At 48.3% G+C, this 14,211-nt stretch overlaps 1 protein-coding gene across 3 annotated transcripts in view; it reads left to right on the top strand.

Moving 5' to 3' along the window:
* Positions 1-14,211, top strand: part of CLPTM1L (CLPTM1 like) — a 383,886-nt gene that overhangs the window by 356,104 nt on the left and 13,571 nt on the right. For all 3 annotated transcript variants that reach the window (XM_075586346.1, XM_075586345.1, XM_075586348.1), the window contains 3 exons: positions 4,990-5,024; positions 5,749-5,804; positions 5,926-5,970. In XM_075586346.1, coding sequence (XP_075442461.1) covers positions 4,990-5,024; positions 5,749-5,804; positions 5,926-5,970 — 136 coding nt within the window. The remainder of the gene's footprint in view (positions 1-4,989; positions 5,025-5,748; positions 5,805-5,925; positions 5,971-14,211) is intronic.

Genomic DNA, 14,211 nt, shown 5'->3' with positions numbered 1-14,211 from the left:
TTTAAGTACCTTAATAGCAACAAAAATTAGAAGAAAATATAGAACCTTTTCAGTGTGAGATGGGCAGGCAAATTATTAGGGATAAGGAAAAAGCCTCTGTATTTACCAAGGAAAACCAATTGAAATAGTAGTCCCACAGGAAGAAGCCACAAACTCTATATTAACGAACAATTGGTTAACTAAGGAAGAAGTTCATAGGTGGCTTGATAAAATTAAAATAAATTAGACAACTGGCCCGGATGGTATGCAGATGGAGTTCTTAAGGAGTTAAGGTCAGTAATAGCCAAACCATTACATTTAATATTCAAGGACTCAGTACCACAAGATTGGCGTAAAACAGGTGTGGTGCCTACATAAAAGGAGCTAGATCACAACTGGGGAACTAAAGACCTGTGAGCTTGATATCAATAGTGGGGCAGCTACTTGAAGATTTAGTACGGGATAATATTCCGTAATGGAAAACAAAATATTTGGTTTTGAAGGATAGGTCATGCCAAACTAACCTTATTAGTTTCTTTGAGTAAGTACTGTAAGTAAGAATTTAGACCAGGGTAATGCAGTTGAAGTGGTCTACTTAGATTTTGCAAAGGCTTTTAACGATTTTACAAAGGCTTTCGACGAAGCACCATGTGTACGCGAAACACGTAGAGGTAACGTGAGGCTGCTCCGTGGATCTTCAGAATTCAAAGTTGGCATCTGTGAGAGTGAGGGTTTTCACGCAGCGCAAGTGAGTAGATTGGGTCCAGACCCGTGTATATCGCTGCATTTAGCTGACCCCCGGAGCTCTCCAGCTTCCTTCTTTACAGTATGTACTAAAGGCAATTGTGAGTTTAGTTATTGTATTATATTTCAGTTTCACTTTATTATGTTAGTCATTTATGGTATTGCCTACAACTGTTTTTAACAATATATGTTATACCCTAGGGTTTTAATAAACTAAATAGCTACTTAGTGCGCCTATTCTGCCTTTCTTTTTCTTAACCTCATAAAAGATTAAAACATCAAAGATGATAGGGACAATACCACCAGAGCGGGGAGGGATACCTAGCCAGATAATAGGTGGTATGGAGATATTCTAAAATGCCAATAGCAGATAGCAAACAAGAAAAAAGGATAACAGTGAACTACTCTAATGTGCTGGTGTCAATACATTCATTGAAACTACAGTAGCAGGGTCAAGAGTGCTTAATATATAGATCCAATAGGATTCTCTTTTGCAAATGGTCTTGAACCTATGTCACCCCACCCAATATGAAGGAGGGTATATGTTCAAGACCCATGTGTAAGGAGACCTCTAATAACATTCCTCCTGTACTCCAAGAATCTAACCTTGAGATGATGTATTGTTCTCCCAATCAGTGTCAGGTTTGTCATTAGGCCCTTTAGGCCTAAAGCGGCAGAATTTGGGGGCCGGCAGATTTTCCCTGCATCTTCCTAATGTCACAGTCCTCCAGCTCGCCACCACCCCCGAACCTGGATTGGGGGTGATGTCTGAATGGGTGGGGCCTAGTACAAGCAACTGCAAAACGCAGGAACAATGTTTCACTTCTCCCTGAGCTCACTGTGCAGTTGCCAATGTGAGGAGGGGGCGGCAGGGAGCAGAGATAGTGAAGGCATCCACTAAGGTGAGTGAGGAAGGTGGTGTCTGTGTGACTACCTCTTAATCCGGGTGCATTGGGACCTCTATTTGCTGCCTCGATGGACCCAACAATAGCAGCAGTGTAACCTCCTGTTTTGTGGCGGGGGGGAGGGAACTGTGAGATCCCGTTTTGGGGTGGGTCGGGGGACATTTGAGTGTGCTGAAAGGGGGTGCGTCGTGTGTGTTGCATGGGAGGGTTCAATTGTGTGTATGTATGTGTGTTGCAGGAAGTGGTGCCATGATGAGTGCATGTGTTACAGGTGGAGGTGTTATGTTTGTCTCTGTGTTGCCGGGGAAGGGGTGCCATGTATGTATGTGTATGTTGTAGGGGACTGGGCATGTGTGTGTTGGACGGGGTGTGTGTGTGTGTTGCAGGGGGTGTGCCATGTTTGTGTGTGTGTTACAGGGGGGGTGCCATGTTGTGTGTGTGTTGCAGGGGGGGGTGCCTTGTGTGTATATGTGTTGCAAGGGGTGGTGTCATGTTGCGTCTGTGTTGCAGGTGGGGGGAGCCATTTTGTGTGCATTTTGCAGGGGTGTGTGGCATGTTTGTGTGTGTGTGTGTTGCAGCGGGGTTGCCGTGTGTGTTGAAGGGGTGGGTACAGTGTGTGTGTTGCAAGGTGTTGCCATGTTGTGTGTGTGTGTGTGGCAGGAGGGGTTCCATGTTGTGTGTATTGCAGGGGAGGCATGTTGTGTGTGTGTTGCTGAGGGGGGTGTTGCAAGGGGTGGGTATGTTGTGTGTGTATGTTTTAAAGGGGGTTGGGGTGCTGCAGGGGGTGGGATGCCATGTGTTAATTTTGTGTGTTGGGAGAGGGGGGTGTTGTGTGTTGACGAGAGGCAGTATTATGTGTATTGACGAGAGGGAGGTATTATGTGTATTGTCGAGAGGGCGAGATGAAAAATGTATGGGCGGCAAAAATGTGTTGGCCTAAGGGCGGCAAAATTGTAAATCCGCCTCTGCTCCCAATGTATTGTATCCCACAAGGACAAGATAACATATATACAACATATGTAGTAGTGTTGTACCTGGTACCCGGAAATTACACGGTACCTGGCTTACACAGCGCTTTTTCAGCTACCCGGACATTACTTGCGGCAGCAGGGGACCAGGGGGCTGGAACCGGCACCGGGTAATTTCAGAGCAGATGAAGACGTGAAGACTTAACTGCAGCCGACAGAGGAGGGTGAGGTAGACCGCTGCTGAGGGTGAGGAGGACCGCGCAACATCATGGGAGCAGTGACAGACATCCTGGTGGCCTGTGACCAGAGCAGGAGCGTTCCTATTGGACAGTCGGGGAGGAGCTGGCTGTCCAGTAGGAATGCTCCTGCTCTGGTCACATGGTACCTCGGCACCCACCGGCATCAGCTGTGCTGTGTTCCGCTGCTCCCACTGGTTCAACAAGGACGTCTTCGGCTGCCACCGCAACCAGGATTTCTGCCGCTAATCCTACAATGTCGCCGCGGTCCTCACCCTCTGCAGTGGTCTTCCTCACCCTCCGCCGTCAGCTGCAGATATGTATGCTACCCGGCCTGGTACCAGGCATTTTGCCCGGGTACCCGGTATATTTTAGGACTCCATACAAAACTAATATGTAGTCAAACACTCATGGTGTTGTTCTTTAACCACATAACTGATGCCTTTGGAGTGAGAGATAAAATTGCACCCTACATTAATTTGATGACATATAATACACCGATTTCTCTTGCATGTAAGTTACCAAAGTTAGAAGGGGATGATGAAGTAATAGGTTCTTTTAGATCTTTAAGTTTACTCCGTGCTATTAAATTTTTAATGTTGGTAGCTTTTTAAAAAACTACTGGGACTCTAATGGGCAGCTTTCTAGCCAAATGTAGATCACAGCGAAGGGCACTCCAATGTTTAAGGCTTTTAGACACTTTGTCTGCTGATGGGTTATATTTAGTAATACATTTTGGGGTACCAAATGAAGTAATCATTTTTAGACCTTTACTATTAGCTCCAGATAGTGATTTGAGGATCTAAATGATTTATAATGTACTTAGATTTTAATTGATCAAGTCAAAGTTTTCTGTCAAAAGACTTTATATATTGAATCCTTGATGACCAAGAATCGGTTGACCAACAGTTGAGACTGAACTGAACAATTCCTCCTTAACCGACTGAACTGGCTCAACAGGATATTTCTAAGCCATCATATATATGTATGAGTCACAGTGAGAACGGCTCACAGACACAATTGTATTCCTGCACAAATGACTACCATTGATTGAAGATAAAGTCCCCAGCAATCAAGGGTATCTTCATAATTGTATAGGTAAAAAATCTTGTTATACAACAACTCCTTAAACCAGAGGTGCGCAAACTTCTTGAGCTGTGCCACCCTGCCCGGGAGCCGCAGCGTTTGCGCCCCCCCCCTCTCCCAATGACTTGGCGTTAAATTACGTTGTGGGTCATGTGACGTCACGTGACCCCGCCGGGTCATTTGGCGCGTGTTGTCATGGCGATGTGTCGCCGAGGACCCGCAGAGAGCAGATAAGGGAGTTACAGAGGCCTCACGCCTCCCCCAGCAATTAATTTAAATGCCGTGAGGAAGTGCGCGGGGCCTATGTAACCGCCCGCGCCCCCCAGTTTGAGCACCACTGCCTTAAACACATGTTGCATATACTTTTACATTCTATTTGAACAAACATATTTTAATCCAACAAATATGGTGTACCGTTGATTGGTGTTGGTTGTGTGCCGTCTCTCATTTAAGAGTATCCCCATATTTGTAATTTTAAAACACTGCTGGAGGTGAACTGTCATGGAAACATTAAAAACATTTATTTCTATGTCATAGAAAGGGACAGTTTACATAGTAAATTTTATCCGATGTTAAATTTTCTAAATTTAGACAAATGACAAACTTTTATTTGGTGTTATTACATAAAATATAAACTAACATGTTCCGAAACAAAAATGTGTATGGGTTTCTAGTTAACATCACATAAGTTAAATTTTTATTGCAAATTTGTGAAAGTCTTTTGACATTGCATGTGGAAACTACCATGGCAGTGGAAAGGTTAAAAGTTACAGCAGTGTTCCCCACTCTAACTGCAAAGGGTCGGATGGGGAAACATTGGATGTGTTTCCCTGAGAGCTGGGTGCAGTCATGATTTAAGGTATGTTCCCTCTGATGTGGGTGGGGCCATGATATTGGCAGCGTTGAGACTTTTTTCCGATTAACAACCGGAGAGGCTGAAAGGAAGGGAGGCTAAAAAAGGGTGACAGACAAGATCCCAAATATATTTACTTTGGAACCCTGTTTATCAAAGTAGAACGTTTGTTTCTTCATGACAAATTGAGCATTGAAACTGCCTCTTGTTCATTACAGCTGGTATTCTTGGCTAATCAACAGCTTTGTCAATGGTATGTATTGATGTCTTCCTATTGCATGCATTTTAATCTCTGTTGAAATTTATTTTTTTCTTGTACAGTACAAGCAGGGCTAATTTCAATGTTTCCATATGATTCTTGTGATTTATTTAGTTAACACAACCAGGATTACAATTGAAATTTTCTTTGTAATAGTTTATACATGTGCATCAATAAAGAATTATAGGCATTTGTGTTTATAAGGATGCATAGTATTCCAGCACCCAGACTTGTGTCTCTCCTGTGTCTGTGTATATAGATACAGCTCAACCCCGTTATAACGCGATCCGTTACAACACAAATCCGCTTATAACGCGATGCAAGCGTGGCTCCCAATTTTTGTATTTATGAATACTTTACAACACGATTTTTGGTACTGTATGTTAAATACTTTATTGTACAATGCATACAATTGTACATTATTTCTAATGCCATCCGCTTATAGCGCGATGTGATTCTTTGGACCCCAAACACAGCGTTATAAGGGGGTTGAGCTGTATATAACTTTTTATTATATACACAAACGTTTGCCTGAAGTTATACAGTTTTGAGGATTTATACTATGAATAAGCATTGTTGATGGTCGAACAATATATGCAGTATTAAATTCCTGCTTTATAGAGATCACAATTTTTAATAGTAACCTAAAAAATATAAAGAGTAAATATGATTTAAAGGCCTTGTAAATTAGTGGTAACTAATGTATTTCTTTATACAGGGGTTTATGCTTTTGGGTTCTTCTTCATGCTACCCCAGCTGTTTGTAAATTACAAGGTAATATGTTCTACATTGTTTTGTTTTTTGGTGTTTCTTTTTTTTTTTTTTTAATTCGCCATGAATAATGTTATATGTCTAAATGTTTAAATTCTTAAACATTTTTTGATGTTGCTTGCAGATGAAATCTGTGGCACATTTACCTTGGAAGGCTTTCACATATAAAGTAAGTAAATCTGTTTATCATGAACCACAGTAACTATGTGTATGCATCTATGCTTCAGATGCATAATGTGTTTGTATATGAAAAATTGATATAGAACAAATATCTAAGACATTTAATCATATGAAATGGATTATACATTTTAAAGGGTAGAACATATATATTCATCAGCTGCAATGTGCTCTGTGATCCACTTTCAATTGACCATTTTACAGGATTTGCAATAACTAAGCCTTCTAAGTGAAAGCAGTTTGCTGTTTTTTTGCCATGTATTTGTTCACTTAATTAAATTATTTCTAAAAATCCAGATTGTGACATTACCCCTTCACATAATCTATAAAATTATTTTATTTGAATCTCCTAGTGCACGTGTTTTCATAGCCTGATTCAGAGCTATGAAGCAGGTCTACATTACTTTTCATCTCCTGCAATTATTCTGTAAAAAAATTGGGAATTTACTGTAGCTTAAAATCATACTATCTATATATATATATATATATATATATATATATATATATATATATATATATATATATATATATTTATATATAGATATATATAGATATATATATATATATATATATATATAGATATATATATATATATATATATCTATCTATCTATCTATCTATAGATAGTGGTCGACAAATCACCCAAAAATCTACTCGCCAAACAAAAAATCTACTCACCGCCTCTAGTCCCGCCCAGCTTTTTAAAAAAAATAAATGAATCAATTCCTAGTAAGAACAATATCCGTTTTTGACATTAGTTTATTTATTGTATTACATTATACTACAATTAGTCCTTGTTACGTGTGTGTGTGTAAATGTCGGATTTAGAAAAAAAAGCCAGATGTGAATGACTAGTTTCCTGAACCCCATAACTAGTGCCTGGACGCCCCCGCTTCACAATATCTAAAGCAGCAATCCCGCCTGGAATCTTACCTGATCCGCAGTAACTCAATGTCCAGGTACTGCTGCGGCCGAGTTTATTCGAGCATTTGCCCGTTCTCGGCCGCAGCAGTAACCTGGCGCGCGCCGGAGGGTGCCGGGCGCGCGCCGAAGCAGCGGAAGAGTGCCCTCCGATCGGGGGGCTCCCCCTCCCGCTGCCGGGTCCGCCGGGTCCCCCGGAACCCCCTGCCGCCGTCCCCCACATCGCGGGACACCAGGGCTCCCTCGGGGAGCCCTGGACGCGCGTGCAGGGGGCGCAGGCACCCGATGACACGTGACCGCGCATCGGTGACGCGCGGCACACCGAGGGGCTGCCACTAGCAAGCCGGGAAATCTCCCGGCTTGCGGATCTGGCCGCAGTGTGATAAAGTGTGTCGGTAGTGTACCTCATTCCCGCAGTGTTATACATTGGAGGGGAGGTGTTCCTTACCTGTCTTCTGGGTTAAGGGGGATTCCGATGTTTTTCGTGTGAAGCTCGAGAGTTAGATCTGGAAGATAGCAGTATAGGTTATTTCGGTGTAGGTATAGGGCAGTTAAGATATATAGGGTAAATAAGAGATCCAGAGTGTGAGAGAGAGTGAGTGTGGGTGAGACACAGACAGAGAGAGTGTGGGTGAGAGAGAGAGACAGATACACACACACAGAGAGAGACGCAGAGACAGAGAGAGACGCAGAGAAGGAGAGAGAAGCAAAGACGGAGAGAAAACGCAGAGACGGAGAGAGACGCAGAGACGGAGTGAGACGCAGAGACGGAGTGAGACGCAGAGACGGAGTGAGACGCAGAGACGGAGTGAGACGCAGAGACGGAGTGAGACGCAGAGACGGAGTGAGACGCAGAGACGGAGTGAGACGCAGAGACGGAGTGAGACGCAGAGACGGAGTGAGACGCAGAGATGGAGTGAGACGCAGAGACGGAGTGAGACGCAGAGACGGAGTGAGACGGAGTGAGACGCAGAGACGGAGTGAGACGCAGAGACGGAGTGAGACGCAGAGACGGAGTGAGACGCAGAGACGGAGTGAGACGCAGAGACGGAGTGAGACGCAGAGACGGAGTGAGACGCAGAGACGGAGTGAGACGCAGAGACGGAGAGAGACGCACACACAGAGACACACGCACACAGAGAGACACACACACACAGACACACACACACAGACACACACAGACACACACACACACACACACACACACACACACACACACAGACACACACACAGACACACACACACACAGAGACACACACACACACACACACAGAGACACACACACACACACACAGAGACACACACATACAGTACACAGAGAGACACACACACACACACACACACAGAGACACACACAGAGAAAGAGAGACACACAGAGAAAGAGAGACACACAGAGAAAGAGAGACACACAGAGAAAGAGAGAGAGAACACACACAGAGAGAGAATGAGAGAGACAGAGAGAGCGACAGAGAGGAGAGAGAGTGCGACAGAGAGGAGAGAGAGTGCGACAGAGAGGAGAGAGAGTGCGACAGAGAGGAGAGAGAGTGCGACAGAGAGGAGAGAGAGTGCGACAGAGAGGAGAGAGAGTGCGACAGAGAGGAGAGAGAGTGCGACAGTGAGGAGAGAGAGAGTGCGACAGAGAGGAGAGAGAGAGTGCGACAGAGAGGAGAGAGAGAGTGCGACAGAGGAGAGAGTGCGACAGTGAGGAGAGAGAGAGTGCGACAGAGAGGAGAGAGAGAGTGCGACAGAGAGGAGAGAGAGAGTGCGACAGAGAGGAGAGAGAGAGTGCGACAGAGAGGAGAGAGAGAGTGCGACAGAGAGGAGAGAGAGAGTGCGACAGAGAGGAGAGAGAGAGTGCGACAGAGACAGAGCGAGTGCGACAGAGAGAGAGCGAGTGCGACAGAGAGAGAGAGCGAGTGCGACAGAGAGAGAGAGAGCGAGCGCGACAGAGAGAGAGAGCGAGTGCGACAGAGAGAGAGAGCGAGTGCGACAGAGAGAGAGAGCGAGTGCGACAGAGAGAGAGAGCGAGTGCGACAGAGAGAGAGAGCGAGTGCGACAGAGAAAGAGAGAGCGAGTGCGACAGAGAGAGAGAGAGAGCGAGTGCGACAGAGAGAGAGAGCGAGTGCGACAGAGAGAGAGAGAGCGAGTGCGATAGAGAGAGAGAGAGAGAGAGCGAGTGCGACAGAGAGAGAGAGAGAGAGCGAGTGCGACAGAGAGAGAGAGCGAGTGCGACAGAGAGAGAGAGCAAGTGCGACAGAGAGAGAGAGCGAGTGCGACAGAGAGAGAGAGTGCGACAGAGAGAGAGAGAGAGAGTGCGAGAGAGAGCGAGTGCGACAGAGAGAGAGAGCGAGTGCGACAGAGAGAGAGCGAGTGCGACAGAGAGAGAGAGTGTGCGACAGAGAGAGAGAGAGTGCGACAGAGAGAGAGAGTGCGACAGAGAGAGAGAGAGTGCGACAGAGAGAGAGAGAGTGCGACAGAGAGAGAGAGAGTGCGACGGCTACAGGAAAGGGCGACGGCGACAGGGAAGGGCGACAGGGAAGGGCAAGGGCGACAGGGAAGGGCGAGGGCGACAGGGAAGGGCGACAGGGAAGGGCGAGGGCGACAGGGAAGGGCGAGGGCGACAGGGAAGGGTGAGGGCGACAGGGAAGGGTGAGGGCGACAGGGAAGGGTGAAGGCGACAGGGAAGGGTGAAGGCGACAGGGAAGGGTGAGGGCGATAGGGAAAGGGTGAGGGCGACAGGGAAAGGGTGAGGGCGACAGGGAAAGGGTGAGGGCGACAGGGAGAAGGTGAGGGCGACAAGGAGAGGGAGACACGGAGAGGGCGAGGGTGACAGAGAGAGGGTGAGGGGGCGACAGGGAGAGGGTGATACAGGGAGACAGGGAATGGGTGAGGGCGACAGGGAAAGGGTGAGGGCGACAGGGAGAAGGTGAGGGCGACAGGGAGAGGGAGACACAGGGAGAGGGCGACGGAGAGGGTGAGTGGGCGACAGGGAGAGGGTGAGGGGGCGACAGGGAGAGGGCGACAGGGAGAGGGTGACACAGGGAAAGGGTGAGGGCGACAGGGAAGGGTGAGGGCGACAGGGAAGGGTGAGGGCGACAGGGAAGGGTGAGGGCGACAGGGAATGGGTGAGGGCGACAGGGAATGGGTGAGGGCGACAGGGAGAGGGTGAGGGCGACAGGGAGACAGAGGGTGAGGTTGACACAGGGAGAGGGTGACACAGGGCGACAGGGAGAGGGTGAGGGCGACAGGGAGAGGGTAACACAGGTAGAGGGTGAGGTTGACACAGGGAGTCACACTCACTCACAGACACACTCACACACACAGACACTCAGACACTGACACTCTCAGACACAGACACTCTCAGACACACACTCACACACACAAACACACAGACACACTCACTCACAGACACACTCACTCACCCACAGACACACACACGGGATGTTGCACACGTGTCAGGTACTGAGGTTTTGATCTCCCCGGTGTCTCCGCTGTAATTACCTGCCCGGGGCTCTCCTCTCTCCACTTGTCCTCCTCGGTAGCACTTCCACCTGCCAGTGTGACGCGAGGCGGACGCCGCAGCCCCTCCTCCAGCGGACGCCGCAGCCCCTCCTCCAGCGGACGCCGCCCCCCCTCCAGAGGCGGACACCGCCGAAGCACCACCCTCCGCCCCAGAGGCGGACGCCGCCGCAGCACCTCCCCCCCCCCCACCGAAGCTTAAGCGGACGCCACCGCAGCACCCCTCCCCCCCCACCCGAAGCTTAATCGGACACCACCGCAGCACCCCCTCCCCCCCCCCGAAGTGGACGCCAGGGCAGAGGGGGAGGAGATCAGGGGCAGGGGGGTGAGGAGATCGGGGGAAGGGGCTAACCCAGAGCTGCCAGCCGGCCCTCTTCCCCACGTCAGCCCAATCAGGGAGGGGGATTATTTATTTATTAAAAAAAAAATTGGCGCGAGCAGGGGAATTCATAGAGCCGCAGCACGGCTCGCCAGCGGCCTAAATCCATTCGCAACGGGCGTGCGGTTATACGTATTTGTCCAACACTGTATATATATATATACATACAGCTGAACCCCGTTATAGCGCGCCCCTATATAACGCGAATCCGCTTATAACGCGCTTTTCTTTCCTCCCTGGTGTTACATTTATATTTGGTTTTGCGGCCGTCATGGAGAGTTTAGAGGTTCTGCGCATGTGCTTAGTGATTATTAGAGATACTGGGGGGTGTTTCTCATTGCCTTCTAACTCCTCCTATGTGGTAGGCAAGGTGGATGTCGCATATTCGAATTGCGCATGTGCAGTAGATGTGCCACATCCAAGATGGCGTCTTTGATCGGCTATCACTGTTGTGCACATGCGAAGTGCGCCTCCTCCTCCAAGATGGCGAATCCGCATTTCTATATTCAGTTTTGCGGCTGTCACGGAGAGATTAGAGGGTCTACGCATGTGCCAGGTGACTATTATAGTTATTGGGGGTGTTTCGCATTCCCTACCAACTCCTCCTATATCGTGGGTAAGTTTGACGTCACATATTTGTATTGCGCATGCGCAATGGATGTGCCACATCCAAGATGGCGCCCTCCATCGGCCATCGCTCTTGTACACGTGCAGTGCGCCGCCTCTTCCAAGATGGCGGATCCGCATTCACATCAGGCAATCTTGATTTTCGCGGGCAAACCACGATTAGGAAACTTTGCACAGGTGATTTTATGTTTGGTTTTTGTATATATATGTCCTGTCTGTTATTTGTATGTTGCAACCCCCTTGAGAAAGGTTCCTTTCCGGAGCCGAAACGTCGGGATTGGTTGTCTGTCTTCACATGCCTTAATACACTTTTTATATCTTGGAAGTGAGTGCTGCCTCTTTCTTTGCCTGACGAAAGGAGGGTAAGATCTTTTTTTTTTTTTTTTTCAACAATAATTTTTTTATATTTTTTATTATATTTCTGCCCACACTTTCCCTTATTTTTGCGTGTGAACCAACGTGACTCACAAGGGTGACAGACTGACTCACATGACATACAACAACAACACCTGGAGGGGGGGAAGGGAGGGGGGATCCGCACGCAGAGCACAGGACTCGTTATCCTTTTTGATCTTCGCTTCGTGGCAAATAAGGCATTCTCATCGGGTTCCAGGCCCATGAGTAGTGTAGTGTGAATTCTTGTCAGCCCTACCTGTCCTCTTCCCCATTACTGTCTGTACTGGCACTTCAAAGGAGAATGCATCTCAGACTATCATTGCAGTATGGTGGCGGCATCTACCCCCGGGATATCAGATTGGGCCAGCCACGGAGCCCAGACTTTTAGAAATTTTGTGCCGGTGTCATTTACCAGACTCGTCAATTGCTCTATCTGGCAAACGTACCACATTCTATTCTTAATTTTCGTGATTGTGGGTAAATCTGGTTGCTTCCACAATGCTGCGATTTCACACCGCAGGGCTGTTGCAAAATGTGCAACCAATTTATGCGCTGGTCTGCTTAGCCCCTGGGTGCGTCTGCCTAGCAAGAACAACCAGGGGTCCAAGGGGACCGCGATGCCGAGAATTCTCTGCAGCCAATTTCTAATTTCCTCCCATATCGGGGCCACCTTGGTGCAGTTCCACAGCTTGTGTAGCAAGTCTGCTTGTTCCCCACATTGTTTCGGGCACAATGGAGGGTAATCCTTCACAAACTTAGCCAATCACATTGGGGTGAGATACCACCTCATCAGGACTTTATATGCATTCTCCTTTAAGGTTGTGCATATAGAACTTTTTGCCGCTGCCCGTACAAAGGTGTCCCAGTCTGCGTCTTCTAGCGTCTCCCCTAAGTCAAGCTCCCATTTAGTTCTATAGCTAAGTTTAAAGTAATCTGTTGTTCCAGGACAGACCACCTCCCTGTAAATCCTAGAAGTAAGTCCCGTGGTGTCCGTACCTCTCGAACACAGCTGCTCAAAATTTGTGCGCCGGGGCGTTTTGCGGTTTTAGTGTAAAATGCTCGTTTTTGGAGGTATCTAAAAAATTCGGAGTTTGGCAACTCACTTTCTGATTTAATTTGTTCAAACGTTTTTATAGAGCTTCTACCCTCCAAATGTAAGACCCTCATGAGGCCCTTCCGTTTCCATATTGCTAGGTTCTTGTCCGACAGGCCCGGAGCGAAATCAGGGTTCCCCACAAAGTAATGCTAACGCTAATGAGCCCCTGGGCCCGTGGCCTAGCTTGAGCATGTCGCGGCTCCCCCTTGCTGTCAGCGTCTGGGTCGCGCCTCCGTGACGCGGACCTTGCTGCCGCTGTCTCTTTCCGGTGCGGATCTCTATGTGCCTCAACCAAGATGGCTGCCTGGCCATATCCGGTTATGTCCTTCCGGTTTCAGGCATTTTCGCACCGGACGTCAACGGGGGTGGATGTCTTCCCGCGCTGTTTTCCCGCCACAGGTGCTTCTTCTTCCGCTGCTGCACTCACGTTTTTTCTTGGCCAGACGCACCTCCATCTGGGCTCTCCTGCGTTCCACGGCCATCTTGCCTCCTTAGCTGCCCACCTCGAGCCCGCCCGATCAGGTAAGTGTGTTGGACAGCTGCTTTTTTTTGGTTCGTCGCCTATCCTTCAATCTCGGGTGTCTTTATAGGGCCTCTCAGGATCCGCTGGGGGACTTTATTTTCGGTGCAAGTGGGGGCGGCCCAGTGCTGTTCAGGCTGTGTGATCAGGGAGACAGCGCCATTTTAACTGTAACTTTTTCCACAACTGCGGCAACTTAACAAAGAGAAACAATTTGGGTCATAGCCCTTATGCAGTTCATTCTTTCTCCGTCAGCGACTTGTCGCGGCCTCTGTTTGAGGTGCCAGCCCTCTGCCATTCTGTTTCTGGCGCAGGTTCCTCTTGAGGCTTCTTGGCCTGGCCCTCCTTCACTCCGAGTTTATGAAGGAAGTCATCTCCTTCCTCAGGCTCCTTCATGGATATGGCCCTCCCGTTCCTGATGACCAGCAGGCCGAACGGGAAGGTCCATCTGTAGCGTATGGCCCTGTCCCTTAGGATTTTGGTGACTGGCTGCAGCTTCCTCCTTCTGGCCTGTGTTAGGGGAGAGAGTTCCTGGAATAGCTGGAGGGTGGCCTCTTCAAATTTGCATGAACCCTCACTTCTTGTTTTGTGAAAGATTGCCTCTCTGGTGCGAAAGTAGTGCAATCTGGCGATGACGTCTCTAGGCTGTTCATTTGCCATGGGTCTGCTCCTGAGCGCGCAGTGGCAGCGGTCCATCAGGAGCTCAGCCACTGGGATGTCGGGGAGCAGGATCTCCATCCACCGGGAGACAAATCCCTCCACCTCAGTGACCTCC

Source organism: Ascaphus truei, chromosome 2, assembly GCF_040206685.1.
Source record: "Ascaphus truei isolate aAscTru1 chromosome 2, aAscTru1.hap1, whole genome shotgun sequence".
NCBI lineage: Eukaryota > Metazoa > Chordata > Amphibia > Anura > Ascaphidae > Ascaphus > Ascaphus truei.
This window is presented reverse-complemented; position numbering and strand designations above follow the sequence as displayed.